Source organism: Pelmatolapia mariae, linkage group LG7 (assembly GCF_036321145.2).
Source record: "Pelmatolapia mariae isolate MD_Pm_ZW linkage group LG7, Pm_UMD_F_2, whole genome shotgun sequence".
In the NCBI taxonomy this organism is placed as follows: domain Eukaryota; kingdom Metazoa; phylum Chordata; class Actinopteri; order Cichliformes; family Cichlidae; genus Pelmatolapia; species Pelmatolapia mariae.
In genome coordinates this window covers 12,443,522-12,464,039 of record NC_086233.1, presented here as the reverse complement: position 1 = coordinate 12,464,039, position 20,518 = coordinate 12,443,522, and the positions used below count along the sequence as shown (strand labels likewise).

The 20,518-nt window shown below is 37.7% G+C and overlaps 1 protein-coding gene across 3 annotated transcripts in view; it reads left to right on the top strand.

Annotated features, from left to right (window-relative positions):
• dennd1a (DENN/MADD domain containing 1A) overlaps positions 1-20,518 on the top strand; it is a 32,016-nt gene that overhangs the window by 7,958 nt on the left and 3,540 nt on the right. The window contains exons 5-22 of one of the 3 annotated variants that reach the window (XM_063477894.1): positions 445-564; positions 4,914-4,983; positions 5,320-5,400; positions 5,679-5,732; positions 6,743-6,853; positions 8,100-8,200; positions 8,537-8,582; positions 8,744-8,845; positions 8,951-9,076; positions 11,297-11,398; positions 11,578-11,665; positions 11,779-11,819; positions 14,604-14,675; positions 15,026-15,082; positions 15,290-15,442; positions 16,667-16,731; positions 18,081-18,218; positions 20,089-20,338. In XM_063477894.1, the coding sequence (XP_063333964.1) occupies positions 445-564; positions 4,914-4,983; positions 5,320-5,400; positions 5,679-5,732; positions 6,743-6,853; positions 8,100-8,200; positions 8,537-8,582; positions 8,744-8,845; positions 8,951-9,076; positions 11,297-11,398; positions 11,578-11,665; positions 11,779-11,819; positions 14,604-14,675; positions 15,026-15,082; positions 15,290-15,442; positions 16,667-16,731; positions 18,081-18,218; positions 20,089-20,338 (1,777 nt within the window). The remainder of the gene's footprint in view (positions 1-444; positions 565-4,913; positions 4,984-5,319; positions 5,401-5,678; positions 5,733-6,742; positions 6,854-8,099; positions 8,201-8,536; positions 8,583-8,743; positions 8,846-8,950; positions 9,077-11,296; positions 11,399-11,577; positions 11,666-11,778; positions 11,820-14,603; positions 14,676-15,025; positions 15,083-15,289; positions 15,443-16,666; positions 16,732-18,080; positions 18,219-20,088; positions 20,339-20,518) is intronic. The other 2 variants (XM_063477896.1, XM_063477897.1) reach the window with 2 other exon arrangements.

The window sequence follows — 20,518 nt, the reverse complement described above, 5'->3', positions numbered from 1 at the left end:
ATTGATACCATGGGTTCATCTACTAAGAATCTTAGATGAGTTTCTCAGTGACCTTGATGTCAAGCTTAGTGGTCAAGTTTTCTGAAAATCTTGTGAATGCGGTAACTTGAGAACAAGGCGAAGTAGGATTTCGAAATTTGATTCCATAGGTGTATCTCTAGGAGGCTGAGGAATACCACCGGTTGCCGCCAGTATCTTTTTAAAACTATTCAGACCTGATGGGAGTTCAGGAGCTGGCCTAAAGACTGTCCACTAAACTAAGCTCAAACAAAACAGCATTCATTCATTGATTGTTCTGCTTTTATTAAGTTTTATTTGGCACCATTAACAGATGTCCGTTTTATTCTATATGAAGTCGGTTTGTCTATATATTCTGTTTATTTGTGTATCTGTATCTTATGGAAAGGACTTAGTCTTGTCTTCTCCTCCTCTCTCAACCAACAGTCTTTCTGTCAACCAAGTTGGCCAGAACTTTACGTTTGTGTTGACTGACATTGAGAGCAAACAGAGGTTTGGCTTTTGCCGCCTCTCGTCAGGTGCACACACTTGCTACTGTATTCTTAGGTAAGTATGTGTATAGGTGAGTGTGGGGTGTGCAGTCATTGTATTGTGGATTTTTTGTGAAAAGCTGATATAAAACTGTTTTATATCAGTTTTATATCAGCTTTTTTTATTAAATAAAAGAAGGTCTAGAAAAACAAATAAGCCTGACTTTTGATGAGATGTTAAATTTGGCAGTAAGATACTGTACATATTTTGTTATCTCCACTAGTGATAACAAATTGACATCAGACTGAGAATCTTGCCTGTGCATCTTCTTTAGCTTTTGAATTTTCTGTGATTATACTTTATTTGCAGTCTTTAAAAATTAGTCATCCTAGTAAGTTCAATTCAGTTCAAATCAGTTTAATTTATATAGTGAAAAACCAACAGCCGTCGCATCAGGGACCTTTATATTGTAAGGTAAAGACCCTATAATCATAATGAGGAAAAAATCAGATGACACCTCATGAGCAAGCACTTGGTGACAGTAAGAAGGAATGTTACGACCCGGCTCGTAATGACCGTAACCAGCGCAGGACGTCCCGCGACTTCCCACGCCCAAACAGACACAGCCACAGCGTTAGATTCTTAACAATAATTTATTTACAATAATGGCATAATGGGGGGAGTATATACTTCGGGGTGAGCCAAGGCCAAAACAATAAACAAAACTCAACCTATGCTTCGGTTCCCCTCTAACCTATCCACGGAAAAGAAAACAAAGGAATAACACAGACTGACCTCCCTGGTCTAAAAAACACAGGAGAAAAGAAGGCATCTCAAAATAATCGGCAGCTCACCCCTACTTACTCCGCACCTCACACACATGCCCGACTTTATACTAAAAGACTGTAGCTGCGGCCGCGCCGTCAGGGCCAGAGGCAGGTGCATGGGAAGTCTGCCACACATCCCACACGTGCAGCTCTTCAGTCGCCCTTTTGTAGCTCACGGCCACCGCAGGAACCAGTCACATCAGGCCGGTCATCAGGTCCACCAATCACAGCCGAGTCCCTGCACAGGTGAATTTACATACACACGTCACACAACAGAGAAACCAACAGCACACGTAACAAGGAAGAATCACTTTTAACAGGAAGAAATCCCTGATGGAAACGGAGAGGGGCAGCCATTTAGGGCAACCAGTTGGGATTGTCTGTTAAATCTAAAAAAATTATTGTTTAGATTAAACAGCGAGCCAAGGAAGAGCAGCCAGTACAGGAGTGAAACGTCAAGTCAAATGGACCTCAGACTTGACTAAAAGCAGCTGGATATGGGTACGTCTATAGCTGATTTAAAAGTGTTCGTTTTTTCCAGTATGGGGTGTCCAACTATTCCAGAGTCTAGCAGCTGTAACTGCAAAGCCTGGTTGTCTTTAGTTTTTGGGTGAGGCACTGAGAGAAAACTAATAGGATGTTGATCTCAGTGACCTGGAGGCAAAAGACAGAATTAAAAGTTCTGTAATATATTGTGGCACTAATCTATGAAGACCTTAAAAAACAAGTAATAAACTTTTTTCATGTATTTAAACCTTCATAGGTAGCCAGTGCAGCTGAGCTAAAACAGGAGTAATGTACTGTCTTTCCTTTGAATCAGTTAAAAATAAAGCAGAAGTATTTTGAACCATTTGCAAATGAAAGGGTGTGGAAGTGCCTAATGCTGTGTACAGGAAATTGCAGTAGTTTTTTATATTGCCATTAATCTTGTTTTCAGCTTTTTTTTTCCAGCTGTATAATGAGCCAGAGGTATGTAGGTTCAAAGCTAATTCAGATTAGCCTATCCTTCAGATCCATCAGTTTCAGATATCAAATCCTGCAGTGATTGCTATAAATGTGTGTTGTTGTTGGTCTTTTTTTTTTTTTTTAGCTAATGCTTTAGCTACCTAATTTCTGCAACTTGATCAAAGACTTTGCCCAGCTTATCGTAGACATAGCAATCACAGCTGTTGCCAGTTACAGATAACACTTTACTCCAATACTAGCTAGTTATAACAACCACTGAAAAGAAACATAAGCATGTACTTACAGTAAGTACATGCTAAATCCGTTGTGATATGTCCATCTGAGCCTACCTAGCATGGGCCCAATCGCCACTACCAGGCAATTAATGTCACATTAGTCGGCTGGGAGTAGTGGTTGAGCTCTGTCTCCTGAACGAGAGCTTTTTTTGAGTGTGAGAGAAAGCTTGAACTGGTGAGCCTGAGTACGAGGTTAATGAACCCCTGATCTACAGAGAACTGTCCATTCGACCATTTTACTGGAACTAATATTCAAATGTATGCTGATGAAACTGTAATAATGAAATTGAAGCTGATGCCAAACATACAAATGTTCTCTTGAATGTTGCCACATGGTTGAATCCGTATTGTCTTCACATGTATTAAAACAATTTTAACTTTCCATTGTCTCTAAGTGCTTGCTCATAGGGGATGATCTGATTGTTGAGGTTTTCTCTGTAAGGTCTTTAGCTTAGAATATTGCATATTGAGGAACTGTTGTTGTGATTTGTTGCTATATAAATAAAATTGAAATTAATTAAATTTAGCTAATGCAGCTAACATGTATGTACACTACCAGTCAAAAGTTTGGACACACCTCATTTAATGGTTTTTCTTTATTTTTTTACTGCTTTCTACATTGTAGATACATACTGAAGACATCAAATATATGAAGCAAGTTATATGAAATTATATAGCAAAGAAAAAATTGATAAATAACTAAATATGTATTTTATTTTAGATTACTCAAAGTAGCCACCCTTTGTTTTGTTGATGGCGCTGCAAACCGTTGGCCTTCTCTCAGTGAGCTTCATAATGACATGTGTGTCTTGTCAGAGTTTATTTGTGGAATTACTTGCTTTCTTAATAGGGTTGCGACCATTAGTTGTGTTATGCAGAAGTCAGGTTGCTACACAGCAGCCCTATTTGACAACTGTTGGAAATCATATTATAGCAAGAACCAAAAAGCTAAGTAAAGAGAAATGACACTCCATCACTACTTTAAGAACTGAAGGTCAGTCAGTACGGAAAATTGCTAAAACTTTGAATGTGCCCCCAAGTACAGTCACAAAAACCATCAAGTGCTATGAAAAAAAAACTGGCTCACATGAGCACTCCCCCAGGAAAGGAAGACCAAGAGTCACCTCTTCTGCTGATGATAAATTCAGTGGAGTCACCAGCCTCAGAAATTGCAAGTTAAAAGCATCTCAGATTAGAGCCCAGATAAATGCCACACAGAGTTCCAGTAGCAGACACATCTCTACATCAACTGTTCAGAGGAGACTGGGGAATCAGGCCTTCATGGTCAAATGGCTGCTAAGAAACCACTACTAAGAAAAGCAACAAGTAGAAGAGATTTGTTTGGGCCAAATTTGAGATCTTTGGTTCCACACTTTGTGTAAGACAGAAAAGGTGAGCGAATGGTCTCTATATGCATGGTTCCCACCATGAAGCATGGAGGAGGAGGTGTGATGGTGTGGGGCATGCTCTGCTGGTGACACTGTTGGGGATTTAATTTTTATGTACAAAACTGAAGGCACACTGAACAAGCATGGCTACCACAGGATCCTGCAGCAACATGCCATTCCATCCGGTTTTGTGTTTAGTTGGACCACCATTTACTTTTCAACAGGGCAATGACCCCAAACACACCTCCAGACTGTATAAGGGCTATTTGACCAAGAAGAAGAGTGATGGAGTGCTGTGCCAGATGACTAAACCCAATCAAGATGGTTTGGGATGGACTGCAGAGTGAAGGGAAAAGGCCCAACAAGCAAAGGGTGGCTATTTTGAAGAGTCCAAAATATATGTTTTGAGTTATTTCACACTTTGTTTATTACATAATTCCATGTGTTTAATTCATAGTTTTGATGCCTTCAGTGAGAATCTACAATGTAAAGAGTCCTGAAATTAAAGAAAAACCATTAAATGAAAAAGTGTGTCGAAATGTTTGACTGGTAGCATATATTACTTGGTCTCTTCTCATATTCATTATTGTTTGATTACATGGTCTCAATGCTTTAAAACCATTGCAGGCTCTATATAACTATGAAAATCTTTGAATAAAACGCTTTTGTTGTAACATTATCACCATTGTTAATTTTTTTCAAAAGCACCTTATACTCTTTTTTTTTTTTTTGTTGGGTACATGAATTACCACCTTATTTGGAATATTTTACCCAATATACCTTCTTTGGCACTATTGTTTTTTTGTTTTATTTTTGGTCAGTCTACATTTTTGTGGTTTCCTGTGTTTCACTGTATTTCTGCCATTGCTGAATGAACTCCACTCTTCCTTTTTTTAAAAAAAAAAAAATAGATGATTTCCATCTTGTTTGAATTGTGCTAATTAAAAACTGGTTTTGTGACTTTTTAGCTACCTTCCCTGGTTCGAAGTCTTCTACAAGCTGCTTAATATCCTTGCAGATTACACTGTCAAAGGACAGGTGAGAAATGACACACGATTCATCTTGAAATTGGATTTCTTCACCTCAGTTAGGAATTCATTGGCCAGTCTCTTCATTAGCCAATACATGTCAGATCTTCTGTCCATTTTACTTTTAGCATTAGATACGATCATTGTTTATTGCCCCTGGCTTGCTGGGGCTTTCAAATGTAGCTGCAGTTTTGGGACTTTTTCTGAGACTCTAGCTACACCATAACAGGTTATCGGTTCAGGCTGTGCTATTTGTATTTATTCGCATGAGGACATGCTATCCATGCATTTAGCGTGTTCTGATTTATTTTTTTATTAATTATTTTCATTTATTTATTTTTTTTAGGAAAGCCAGTGGCAAGAGCTCCTGTTGTTACTGTATACGCTGCCCATCCCTGAACCTTGTGTCCCCATTCACCTTGGTGTGGTGAGTCTGACTCAACACATCACATCCAACTAAACTCGTAATTACACTGGAAAACACATATTATCTTTCCTTCATACAGAGGAAATAATGGAATAATGGAATCACCCATACAAAATCCTGAAACTAAGTTTAATTTTTAGCTTTAAAGTGTGACGCTCTCCTGGATTACTACACTAGGTGTTATTATGAATCATCATGCAGGGAATGCTGCTTAGATTTTCTACATTCTTTATTCACACTGTGAAGCACTCAGACACTTGTTGTCTGTCTCTCTCTAGCATTCCTATTTCATTGTGCCTGACACAAAGGAACTTCCCAGCATACCTGAGAATGTGAGTGTTTACTTTTCCTTTATGCTGAAAACATTAAAGCTGCTTTACATTTTGTCAAACAGAAGCCCACCGTTTTGACAGCTGACTCGTATCTCAACTATGACTTTGAAATGAGAGACTTTAGACAGGTTTTTGAGTGCACATGAATATGTGCTTATGTATTTTTTCTTATGGACATGAACATCTTTTGACTTTTGAGGTCATCCCATGCTATGTGTGTAGATAGACCTACTGAATGGTAAAGTTCCACCCATAGACAAAGTAATATCTGCTGTACATTAACAGGGTTACTGCAAATAAATAGTTGCCGTACTCTTCTGTAAGAGCAGAAATATAGAAGTGCTCTAGGCTGTCAGGATCAAAAAATTATAATGAATAAAAATAGCTTCAGATATTTAATCCTGTAAACCCAAAGTCTCACCTCTTGACCGCCATGTTGAAACAGCTTATGTCAAAATAACTACCCAACATGAAAGAATTTGAATTTCATTGATCACTGGGACATAAAACTAAATGTATAGACTCAAAATGTTTGTTTGTTTTTTTTTTTTAAAGGCTGCTGACTTTGCACTAGATTAAGTTATTACTTGGCAGTTAACTGTTACACATTATTACTGTTACAAATTTCTCCCATAGATCCTGAGTGTTGTGTTTCTGGGAAAGAGAAGTTTTTGGTCACATCGAAGCAGTACCTTCTGTCTTCAAGCCAATTTAAAAAGTCAACAACTATGTCCCACTTGTAATGAAAATGACAAAAAAATCATTGGATTAGATGGTTTCTAGTCCAGGTCAGCTACTGTGACTTCGATTGGGAGTGCTATAGGGAGTGCATAAATAATGTGCCAAAACATATGTACATTGTGCAGTTAACATGACTGCCATATTGCACTGCATTTGTCAAATGAAATGCACAATATGGAGTTTCACAGGTTGACATTATGTGATTCTCACTGGTCTTTACTGTCACAACTAACTCTCGTTTTTTCTCTTATTTTGTTTGATCCTTGCAGAGAAACCTAACAGAGTACTTTGTAGCAGTAGATGTCAATAACATGCTTCATCTGTATGCTAGTATGCTTTATGAACGTCGAATCCTCATCTGCTGTAGCAAACTTAGCACTGTAAGTAGAGTCCACTTCCTCTTTCTTCTCTCTGTTAATGCTCTGCCAGTTTGATAAGATAAGATAACCTTTATTAGTCCCACACGTGGGAAATTTGAAATTTGTTGGGCCTTGAATATTTTAGTAATTTGTCAATTTGTTAATGACCATGAAGAGATTTTCTTTAAACTGTCATTTTGAAACATTGCCCTTAAAGTGGCCACAGATATCATTTCACCCCATATTTAGAACACTGGCAAGTGTTGTTACTGAACGAGTGAAAATAATGTGCTATATGATCAAATGCAAAAGCCAATGAAGATCTCTTTGGTTTTATTTTGTTTATTTCACTTTCAGTTTTGCTTTTTTGTTTCCCTTTGACATCCAGCCACCTTTAATGTAGTTGTAATATAGATTTTGACATTTTTCCATTTGTTTTCCTATTTCCAATTTTCAACCACATCCCTGTTGTTCCAACTACCTGAATGAAAGCTATAGATAGCTATCAAGGAAAACAAAATCACTATTCTCCTTTGCTCCACCTCCTAAAATGTGAGGAAAATGTTTCCACCCAACCCAGTTCTGAATTAACTGTTTGTTTGTTTGTTTGTTTTAAATTCTTTGTACAATAAATTGAACATATTTAAAGACCCTATACCAAATTTTAATCTCATAGTTTTACAGTCCCTCAAAGTAGAGAGTGGTGGGTCACGTTTAAGTCTTTTGTCCAGCATTTTTTAACCCTCAAATAGACAGAACAAGAACGTAATCTTTCTTGACTGTTTTTACAATTCAGATGTATCCTATTTGTCACTGGATAAAAAGTGTAGTAAACAGTGGACAGGTTGTGAATTCATCTTTATAAAAATAAACCTAATTGTCCATTGAGGACATTTGAAACCACATTGACAAAACCAATTAACTTGGAGATTACAGCCTGAGTCATTAATATGTCTGTATATTATAGGTCTGAAAATTTCAAGGCTTCAGACTGAAGTTCTGAAGCCTTGAACTGTATTTTCACAGTTGCTGTCTGAATGTAAAACGGATTGATACTGTACCCTAGGGTATCGTCTTCACAGCGCACTCATCCTAGAGCCAACCCTATTCTATTTTTCTGGAAGTTAATGGGACCATAGTGTAATTTTGTGCTGGTTACTTCCCATCTAGACCAGCACTTTGGTCTATATGGTCACTTTGGAACCAGTTTTTCTGGTGCAGTTTGCATATTGTCTAAAAAACAAAACATCTCTTTGGGTGTTCACAGTTAACAGCTTGTGTCCATGGGTCTGCAGCCATGTTATTTCCAATGCACTGGCAACATGTTTACATCCCTGTCTTGCCTCAGCATCTGTTAGACTACTGTTGGTGAGTCACACTCAAATGCGATCTGCAGAATATAATTTATATGTAAAGTATAGTTCATATTTCAATAAGACACCTTCATGTTTTCGGGCTGACTCCTTTTTTTAATCGATTAATTAATTTCCTCAATGTTTACCTTTTGTCTTGATAAATTTGAATGATCTTGCAATCAGCAAAATAATTGCAGCATCTCTTGCACACTGTTTCTGGAGTTGAATGAGAAAAAATATCTTAATAGGTTGTGGAAGTGCCTGCCAACTAGACTGAAAAGCAGTGTTAAGATTACACAACCAAGCTATTAGCTCATTTATAGCTATGTGTGGTTTTTTTCCCCCCCAGTGCCCCGATGCCTTACCTCATTGGAGTCCACTCCAGCCTAATGGAGGTAGGTGTGTTCAACTGGCATTTAGTAGAAAAATTTTTAATTGTTTTCAGTCATTCTTTCTCTGGTACGGACTAGTTGTTTGAGCGTTTGGCGTCTATACAGAAATCTTTGTGTATTTTGACACTTGGTATTATGCCATGTCTTCTCTCTACTGCATGTAGAAAGTTCGAGGGATGGCTCTGGATGATGTGGTGGTCCTTAATGTAGATACAAACATGCTTGAAAGCCCCTATGACGACCTCCAAAGCCTTCCCAATGATGTGGTAAGGAACTATAGGACTGCTATCCTGTTGAGAAACAGTTTTATAAAAATTGAGCAACCATTCCAGGTTGAAAGTGTTTTCTAATAACTAAATTTATACCTTAAGGTTTCTGCTCTGAAAAGTCGACTGAAGAAGGTTTCAGCAACAACAGGAGACTGTGTGGCTCGAGCCTTCCTCAAGAGTCAGGCAGCTCTGTTCGGCAGCTACAGGAGTGCGCTGCAGATTGAGTCGGTCAGTGCACGAACTAGATCACAACCATGAATGGAGCAAAGATATAATATGTGAAGCACTCAAACTGCTCCAATCTAAACTGTTAGTTTAAGTAACAGGACCATTCAAGTAAGGTCAATGTTCAAGGTATTTCTTGCACGTATTAAATCAAATGAAAGCTGTTGCTTACCAAACTGGACTGTGCACTGCAAATTGCAGTCAGCATGTCTGCTTTGGGTGTGAGGCAGGAAGTGCTGATCTGTTGAAGCCATCATCTATTGTGCTCTAGTACCACAATTCACTGTGGCTACAAGTAGACAAAGTGCAGTCTCCATTTTAACCCAGTGGACTGAGGAATATGAACATGTGGTACTCATGATAATTATTTAAAAAAAAATGAGAAGGAAGAACGATAGTCCTCATCATCATAAACAGTATAGAAGTTTGATATAAAATATAATTGTTTTATAGTGTCTATGGTCATCATTTACCTAACTTTAACTTCAGATTTTATTTTTTTTCTTTTATTTTTTGTCAAGATGTTATACAAGCTTGTACACATTATATACACCTTACATGTGATTAGATTTCTCCAACCATTTTAGCTTTTCTTTTAAAACAAAGAGCAAATTAAAATATGCAAAACGTCATACAAACACAAGAACAGAAAGCAAAAAAAAAAAAAAGGGAGTGGTGCTGCGACTAAATTAAATAATAATAAATATCAAATCTTTTCAACTTGGTCACAGCATCTAGCAAGAAGGGAAAAGAAAACCAAGATCTCATGTTTGCTGGGGGATAGGTTAAGAGGTGTCATTGGAACCAAATATGGCAATTAGAGGGTCTCTTCTGATCTGGATTTCAAAAACTCCTGAAAGTACAGAAAAGAAATCACTCCAGAATCTGTGCAAACTTGGATAGAAGAAAAACATATGACTTAGGTTACAAGGTGAGGTTTGACATCTGTCATACTGGTCTAGAACTGAAGGAAAGATTTTAGATAAATGGGAATTTGAAAAATTGACTGTTTAAAGCTTCAAACTGTACAAGCCATAACCTAGCACATGGTGTACTTGAAAGTATGGCGAGAATCACGTTATCCCACCATGATTCAAACAGTTCAGCACCTAATTGACGCTCCCACGCAGTTTGGATTTTACCTGATAAGTCAGATTCAGTTGCCATAAGTGTATGATATATATTAGATAGAGTTAATTTCTGATTAGGCCTAAGAACCAGAAGGTCAACACATGGTGGGTCAGCAGGGAGAATTTGGAAAATTTGGAAACAGTGATGAAATACAGTGTCTAATTTAAAAGCAGAGAAACAAGTGAGAAGGAGGCAGGTTAAATTTTGGGGACAACTCTGAAAAGCTAAGAAAGACATTCTCTTTGTGAAGGGCTCGCATGGTTTTTATGCCTCTTTCATGCCAGATCAAATAAGCGGCATAGGTGGTGGCAGGGGGAAATGATGATTTCTTAACAACAGTATTCTGCTAGAGGAAGATATGAATTTATAATGAGATCTAAACTGAGACCAGATCTTAAGTGTAGAGAGCACTATGAGATTTAAAGTAACAGAAGATTTAGAAGAAGTTTAATAATAGATAAGAGAGGTGGGTGAAAAAGGTGGAAAAATTGAATTTCAAGTTTACACCAAATCAGATCTGGTGAATTTAGGCAGTAAGTGAATTTACGTTTAAGTATGTGAAGACCAGTAATACATCAAAAATTTTGGTAGGGAAAGATCTCCATTAGAGGTGAACTTTTGCAATAGAGAGAGCCCTTCCATTCCACAGAAAAGAAGAAACCATCTGGTCTAAGGACTTAAAAAACTGTTTGGACAGAAATAGGGGAATATTATTTCCCCTGACATAAAAAGAGAAATCTGGGTAGCACATTAATTTTGATAACATTAATCCTGCCTATTGGTGACAAAGGGATAGCAGGGGGCTCTAATTTTCAGAAAACTGTGAAGGCAAAGTACGTGTAATATTAATTCCAAGCACTTAAACCCTGAGGGGCTGAGCTTAAAAGGAATGTCAGATGTCAGTCACCATAGGATGGACTAATTTTGGTTTCTTTGCTCCTTTATGTAAGACACTACTTTATAAATGCAGTGATGTGAAAAAGAAAACAATGTGATTATGGCATCATGTGAAAACTTTTTTTTTTCCACATCCCTGAGTTATACACTATTATAAAAGTACTGTGACAGTTGGTATTTTTTTCTGCATTTTAGGAAGAACGTATAACATTTAATGAAGAAACCTTTCTAAACCATCGGTCGAGTGCCATGAGACAGTTCCTTCAGAATGCCATTCAGCTGCAGTTCTTCAAACAGGTATTTATATGCTTACACCCCTCACTGTGTCTCTGTGCCTAACCCTAAACATTAGCCCACTAACCCTTACCTGTACTGGCACAATGTCTTCACGGTGAAAGTGTAAAGATAAGATAAGATGTGTGCACACACACACAAGCTTCCTTTTGCTGGCTCATGTGTTTTGATTTGACCTGCAGTTCATTGACGGTCGCTTGGACCTGCTGAACTCAGGCGAAGGTTTTAGTGACATCTTTGAGGAGGAGATCAACATGAGTGAATATGCAGGTCAGTATTCACTGGAATACTATTTATGCTCTGTAATAGGATATGAAATTTCCTCATCTAGTATCCAGTATTCCACCTGCTTGATGCTGTGTATTTTTGTTTCTCCCCCACAGGCAGTGACAAAACCTACCACCAGTGGTTGTTCACCGTAAAGGTAAGCACATCTGAATACTAAGATTAGTTTCTTTACCAAGTTGTATCCATAAAATCAAAGGGGTTAAGAGGGTAATCCCTCAACCTGCACTGCACTCTGCAGCTGTAGATATTATTGAAACATGTAAACATATGTCATCTCAATTATCTTGTTTTGTTAGAAGGAAAAAGAAGCATTCAAGAAGTTTTTAAATTATATATTTTACTTATAGTCAAAAGCATATAAATCAAGAGTAAAATTTTACCCATCTGTTGACAACAGCTGTTTGCTAAGATAGAAATCATGGAAATTTTGAAAATTCAGCAGCTAATGGAATTTATTTTAAAAATAAATGGCTCCAGAGGGTTGAACATTTAGGTTTTTTGGCAATTGTATCAATTTTTGAAATATTGTTTCAGTTATCTGCTATGCTGTTAGGTCATGGTCTCACACGCCAGCACAAATCTCTGTCGTTATGAGGAGAGACAGAATGCCACTTTTTTTGGTATTTACTGTCATGTCAGAAGAAAAGTAAGTCTAAGTCAACATGTGAAACGTGTGAAAAACACTACATACATCCCATGATTCAATAACTTGCATAGACACTTTTAGCAGTAACTTGAAATAGTTGTTTTCTGTATAAATTTTTCAGCCTCTCTGTTTTGGAATTTGTGCCCATTTTTTTTTGTGCAACATTCCAGGTTTTATTTACACAGAGTGCTTTAGTCAGGTTGAGGCTTGGACTTTGACTAGGCCAGTGCAGCAACTTGATTCTTTTCTTTTACAGTCATGCTGTTGTAGATTTGGTGGTGTACTTGGGATCATTGTCATATTGGATAACCAAGTTTTCAAGTCAGTTCAATTTTATTTATATAGCATCAATTCATGACAACGGTGGCCTCAAGGCGTTTTATATTGTAAGGCAAAGACCCTACAATAATACAGAGAAAACTGAGAGAACCTCAACAATTAGAACCCTCCCCCTCGAGCAAGCACTTTGGTGACAGTGGGAAAGAAAAACTCCCCTTTAACAGGAAGAGATCTTCAGCAGAACCAGGCTCAGGGAGGGGCGGCCATCTGCCAAGACCGCTTGGGGGTGAGATGATGAAGACAGGACAGAGACATGCTGTGGAAGAGAGCCGGAGATTAATAATACTTAATGATTAAATGCGGAGAGGTGTATAAACACATCGTGTTCTCTGATTCTGCAAATAGACAATGTTATGTTGCATTCACTCCTTTATTCTACTCATTTTGTTCTATGTGCTTCAGTGCTTTATATAATTGTAGGTGCTAATATATAAAAATAAAAATACAGCAGGTATAATAAGTATTGAACACATCACCAATTTTCTAAATAAATATATTTCTAAAGGTGCTGTTGACATAAAATTCTCACCAGATGTTGGTAGCTATCCATTCAATCCACACATGCAAAGAAATCAAATCATAGATTATTACACAATGTCCATAAATTGTGTAATAATACGAAATAACGCAGGGAAAAAGGACCAAGCACGTGAAGAAAGGGAGGTGAAAAAAAAAATCATGACACCAGCTGAAATTCATCAGTAATTAAAAAACTGCCACTTAGTGCAAAATAATACAGCTGTTTTTGTCCTAACTGATGGGTTATAAAAAAAGATGTCTCATTACCAAGGTGTCACACAAGAAACATCTCATATGAGAACAAAATTGAATGTTTTTGCCATAATACACACCATATTTTGAAGTCAAAAGTTACTGCATATCACCCCAAAAACACCAACAGTCCCATGCCATGATGTTCCCACATCCATCATGGCATGGGACTGTTTTTTATTATGGCACACTTCATATAATTTAAGGAAGGATAAATGAAAAAAATGACTGGTTCATTCTTGATTAAAAATCAGCTGCATATACCAAGATAACCAAATACCAATATACCAATACCATATACCAAGATGAAATGAAGGTGGACGTTTCAGCAAGACAATGGTCCCAAATACAGCCAAGGAAATTCTCAGTTGGTTTCAGAGAAAGAAAACAAGGCTGCTAGAATGGCCCAACCAATTACCTGACCAATTGAAAATCTATGGAAAGAACTAAACCTCAGTTTCCTTATTAAATAAATTTCACTGACGAATTTCTTGTCAATAGCACTGTTAAAAGTATATTTACTTAGAAAATTGGTGACGTTTCAATACTTATTTCATATCACCAGTTATTTCCATGAGTAATATTTTTAACAGGTTTTAACAGGTTTCATGTATGTGAAGTATCACATAATGCAGAGTAATACTGATAACACTCTGAATAAAAGATTAAAAATTGTTGCAAACTGGGAAAGACACCATTTTCCTTGCTTTGACAAGTTTTTTCCATGTTGGTTAAATCACTGCTAACAAAATGGTAAATGGATTAGTACCTATATAGCACTTTTCTACTCTATTTGAGGAGTCAAAGTGCTTTCTTACCATAAGACTCATTCACCCGTACTTTCATATAAGCAAATTATTTTCTGTTCCTAAGTACTTTTAACCTAACATTCATACACTCAAGTGTACATCAGGGGAATCTGATTTTTTGGTATCTTGCCCAAGGATACTTCAACATGCAGACCACAGGTGCCTGGGATTGAACCATTGACCTTCAGATTAGTAGACACCCGCCTCTCCTTTTTGAGACGGAAACTTTGAAGGGCTAATGTTAATTTAATGTCTCAACTGGTTTTAAGGATTTTGATTGGAGTTTGAGGACTTTGATGATACTGGTTCAGCTAAAAATTAATCGTAATATATAACATTTTTGTTTGTTTTGCAGAAAGGTGGTGGAGCCATCTTCAACACAGTGAAGACCAAAGCAAACCCAGCCATGAAGACAGTTTATAAATTTGTGAGCACTTTAGTGACTTTTGAAATTTCTTCCATGTATCAGCTGTTAATATTAATCCCCAGTGTTACAATATGAGCTAACATGGTGATCAACCATATCAGCAACAAACCTTGCATGTTACAAAGCTATATTGTTTCAAAGTTTAATTAACAGAGCTCCTCTGAAAACTATAAAGGATCTGTGAGCATGAGGTGTCTACGTGGGTGATACTCTGCACCTTTATTCTTATTTACGTAGTTTCACTGTGTAGATGAGACTTGCCTCAACTTTCCTTTGAAATGTAAGAATCTTAAGAAGATGTAAATACATTCACAATGGCAATGACCTATGTGTGCTTATGTGCTCAACAGGCCAAGGACCATGCAAAAATGAGGATCAGAGAAGTCAAGAGTCGGTTGAAGCAAAAGGTATTGATTTGTTTTCCTGCTCTGAATCATTTGGGAGTTTTAATCATGAATTATAATGATGGCTTCCTTAATCTGTTAGTTTTGACCCTATGGTCTTCCACAGCAGCAGCCACAGCATGCAGCCTCTATCCTTCTTTTCCTTCTCTGCCATCGCTACTTTCACCTTTGTTAACTTTTCTTCTTCCTGTGTCCCCCCCACCACTGCAGGAGCAAGCAGAGAATGGACTCTCCACTGAGGGGTCAGCAGTGACTGATGATGACAGCACAGCAGGATTTGCCACCTCCACTGGTGCAGCTAGAAGCAACAGGTCACTGCAAAACTGGGAAGACAGTCGGCCAGTCACTATGCACTTGGGACAGGTGGGCAAAAAGGATGTGACAATGTAAAAACGCTAAAAACGTTTCATATGAAACACTTATGTCATAGCACACCTGAAATGCTATGTCAAAGGGGGATTTAAATCTGGTGTGTTAAAATAGCATTATTCTGTTTGTAGCATAATGTTTGATTGCATCTCCCAGTACAAAAATATGAGACTGATATTGTATATTGTAATTATTTAAATTTGGAAAAAAAAGATTAAAATGTGCTCGCAAGGCACTATGTATATATTCCAGAGTAGATAAGCTGACATGTGTAATTGTTTTTTAAACTATATACAATCATGGGCTGTATTATTAGGTACACCTGTACAGCTATTCATTGCAAATATCTAAGAAACAGCTTATGGGTGGCAAAGTGGTTCATTTACAAATTGGAAGGTTGTTTGAATCATGGAATCAGGGATCTACTAAGGATTGCCTCTGATGAATCCATTAGTCTGAGTCTGTATGTGAATGTTTGAAAGCACTTGGGCACAGGAAAAAAAAGTCCTGTGAAGTATGGAGTTGTATAGAAGAGAGGGCAATGGACTAACCAGATTGATTAAGACAAATTTGTCCGAGTGAAAGGAAGTCTGAAGAGCAGAGAAGAAGTGTACTGGTCCCAGTTTTCAAGAATTCAATTCAGTTTCAGTTTTATTTATATAGGGCAAAATCACAACAGCAGTTGCCTTAAGGTGCTTTACATTGTAAGGTAAAGACCCTACAATAATACAGAGAAAAAAACAGAAAATCCCAATAGTCAGATGACCCCCCTGTGAGCAAGAACTTTGGTCAGTGGGGAAAAAATGTAAGGGGAGGAAGGTAGGACAAGGACACATTGTGGAAGATAGCCAGAGATTAATAGTAACTAATATTAAATACAGAGTGGTATATAAATACACAGTGACTGGAAAACATGACATAAAACAGAACAAAGGTAATGGGCAGAGCTGTAGTAACTATAGAGTGGAAAAGATAAGCTAAAGCTATTGGAAAGAGTTGTTCCACGAAACAGCGAGGCCGCGAAAGGTGAACCGCGTTATAGCGAGGGACCACTGTATATATGCACATACATACATATATATATATATATATATATATATATATATATATATGTATATGTATAACAATCTATATCTATCTTTCTTTAGATAGTAGTACATTATTTGTATTTCTGACATTAAAATTTCTCCTTTCTCTCCTATTTCGTCATGTCCACAGGCTCGGCCACCAGTGCTGTTGAAAAGACCAAGCAGCAATCTGAGTCTGGAAAGCAGCATTGACCAGTAAGCATACTTTATTTATAAACAGCAAATTCCACTGTTTTTGAGTTTGTTCAGTCAAGAGATAATGTTAATGTTCCCTTGTTGGAAAAGGCAGTGGATAAATTGTGGGCCTAAAGGATTCAAACAACATGGGGGTTTCTTTAACCTTGTTAATATCTACAATCAACATACCTGGACACTTCTAAGTTCATCATATTAAAATGGGTCTCCATATATAATCCACATATAAACTGATAATATAATCTCAGCATCCACCTGCCATGACCGGTGGGGGTAAATGGAGATAGACGGGACAAAAGACATGCTGTGGAAGAGAGCCAGAGATTAATAACTCATAACTAAGGGTGGGTTCAAGGCCGCCTGATCCAACCCTAACTACAAGCTTTGTCAAAACAGAAAAGTCTTAAATCTAATCTTAAAAGTAGAGAGTGTCTGTGTCCCTAATCCAAGCTGGGAGCTGGTTCCACAGAAGAAGGACCTGCAACCGGAAGGCTCTCCCTCCCATTCTACTTTTAAATATCCTAAGAACCACGGGTAAACCTTCAGCCTGAGAACGAAGTGCTCTATTTGGATAATAGGGTACCACGAGGTCTTTAAATTAACAGGATATTTCTAATTTTAGAGAGATTACACAAATTGAAGAAAGCAGTCCTACATATTTGTCTAACATGGCGCATTGAACAACATATCCTGGTCAAAAGCGACTCGACTAAGAGTATAATTGGAATGTTTGTTTGGTACCACTGAAAGATATTGATGATGGTGAAACAGTTGTCCTGTACTGCTGTAGTGAGTTAGACACAAATCAGACTCCCTTCAATTGCCTCTTGGTGCATCACTCACAATTCAGAAAAATCAATACATTTTGTGATGGGCGTTGGTGCAGCCCTTTAGTCCCTATGTCTGAAATAAACTGTTTTAAACCACCTTTCTTCTGATTGGCTACACTGTGTAAAGAGATATTTTGAACATTAGGTGGAAGGGACTTCTGTGATGCCTATATAAGTACATCCCCCCTTTTTGACATCATAAAGATGGAGCAATAGGACAGAAGCTGTGTGTACCATTACAGGAAAATGATTTGCATCATTGGAAATTAGAAAAAAGTAAGGATTTACTTGAAGGAGTGCCAAAAAATTTGGATTATTTTCTTTTTCAACAAACTCTTTGCCCATTCAAATCAATAATTGAATACTCTTATATAACTTAAATTGAGCAACAAAATAATAAGAAACTAGAAAACTTCTAATTCTAATTCTTCTAATTTCTCTTCTTAATGTGCCTCTTGCTTTCTGCCCCCTGTGTAATGAACTGTGTATTTTCTGTTGTCTTTCCTCTTGTCACCGTAGCCCTGTCCGTCCTACTCGTCACTACACAGTCTTTCTGTCTGAGGATTCGTCTGGAGATGAGCTCCAATACGACAATGAGTCCATCTCTGGGTTTCCTGACAGCTTTTTCTTCTCGGTCCCTTTTGAGTGGTCGCCTCTGTATGCATTTCCCTGATTGACTTTGCACTGTTTGGTTCATTAACAAGCCTTTCTTATTCCTTTTCTCTTTCAGTAATTGTGGGCATGTCTGTGCATAGCTACTTTTAAAGCTGTACATTTGAATAGGTTCTTGGATAGGGACATTTGTAGACTTGTTTGCAATTAGTACGATTAGGGAAACAAAACGATGTTATGTTGTTGGTATGGGCTTATGAAACCTGGGATCTAAAGTAAGTTCAACATACCCAGGATATCTTTCAATTATCGGGGTGGAAAATTGGTGACAAGGATAAGTGGTCATACGTTGTTGAGGGTTGTTGTCAACTCAAGGGTGAAAGGGGTGGTGTGGGAAGCATCTGACCAATCACAAATGGGTGTTCCACAGATCATATGACTTCTCTTCCATAGAAAATTATCCCTGTGAGTGCAACCTACTCCAGAGATGTTATCTAATGGTGGTTAAAGATCTCTAAAGAAATTAAATGTATACCAGTAAAAATGCATTACGGTTGTAAAAAACAAACAAACAAACAAACAAAAAAACCCTGTAAGTATACAGATCTTCAGACTTGGGAGAAAGCCAGAGGAACAATATGGAAACTTCACAAACAAATTTCCCAACCAACTAGGAAAATAAATCCAAGAGCCTTCTTAATCTAAGGTGACGATGCTTATCACTATATACAGTGATAAGCACAGCTCTTCTTTTACTTCTATGTTAACATGTCTTTTTATTACTGTAGATGCTTTTTTTAGTACTATTATACTCCATTGATCCATCCATCCATCCATCCATCCATCCATTTTGTAATGATTACCTGGATCAGCTGTTTAACCAGAGATGGCCTGACCTTCCTCTCCCCAATCCTCTACTCCAGGCTTTTTAGAGACAGTGAAGTATTCAAAGCCATGCAAGTTTAAGCATCCAGGGACCAAAACAGGTTCAAATGAAAAAGCAAAAACGAAAAAAACAGCAGACAGATCAGTTGGTGGGGCTATGGTAGGTAGGACTGGCCTATGTGACTCATTCAGGCTGAGCCTGGGCAGGCTCCATAGGTTAAGGCATGACCACCAGGTGCTCTGAAGTGAGCCCCTCCCCTATGCCTGACTCTAGGGTGGGGTCCCCATAATTATGATCTGGGTGATATTTATGGATTTCATTGTTATAGGGGTTTATTATAGGGTTTGTTTGTTTTTGTTTTGTTTTTTTTAAATCACACTTAGTCTGGCCCCTTACCCAGTACTAATTTGCCTTGGGAGCCTTTACTAGGGGCAAATTGCCCCTGACAACATGGCTCCTGGGATCCCTCCAAAACAATGAGGTGGCCATTCATGGAGGGGCAATTTAAGAGGGGTGGCTGTGATAGAGGTAGAGCAGTGCATCTACTGAAATAAACAAAAAAAAAAAGTGATATTAATAGAAAATATGATTAATTTCTATTAATATCTGACTTGTACCATGATTCTTTGAACCAGTATGATGAAGTTCTCCAACTCTGCCTGTCTAAGTCAAAAACATTGAAGGGCAAATGCTCCAAACTTAAATTATTTTAAAGTCATTGGCTGAAAAGGTAGAGCAGGTCGTCTACTGATTTGAAGGTCTGTTGTTTTATCCCAGACTCCTGCTCGTATGCATGTCGAAGTATCCTTTGACGAGATACTAAACTCAAAGTTGCTTGCAATGTGTTCACTGGCGTGTGAATCTTGCATAGAAAGCACTTAGATATAGAATAAATGCTTGTATGAATGTGTATGTGAATGGTGAATGAGAAATGCTGTCATAAGCGCTAGAAAAATAGAGTAGAAAAGTGCATATAACATCCAATGTGAGGAAGAATTTATAATAACAGGTTTATCTCTTTTCCTGCAGGCCACAGCCGTACCACACACTAAAAGAGGTTGAGTTGATAGAAAGTCATGATACTGGTTTTGGGCCACCAGAAAGTCATACCGCCCCCCCTAGCCCAGTCAATGAGAAGTTCTCCAATCTCAACTTGCTTGGTGACTTTTTTGGGTGCCTGGACGAACCTGACAGCCAACCAGTTGCCTTGGCTAAGAGTCTCGAGGATCTGAGGACTTCTAAAGACTCCGATGAGTTGCAGCCCAAGTTTACCTACCAGGTGAGATTTCTGTTCCAGACACTACCTTAATAGTTTGTATTATAATTCATTTTATTATATAAGATTAGTTTTTTTCTAAATTAAATCCAGATATTCCAGACTGTTTGTAAATTCCACAATCTGTACATGAGTATTAATGGTCCTCAGATGATGATCTAAAAGCTTTTAGAAGATTAAATT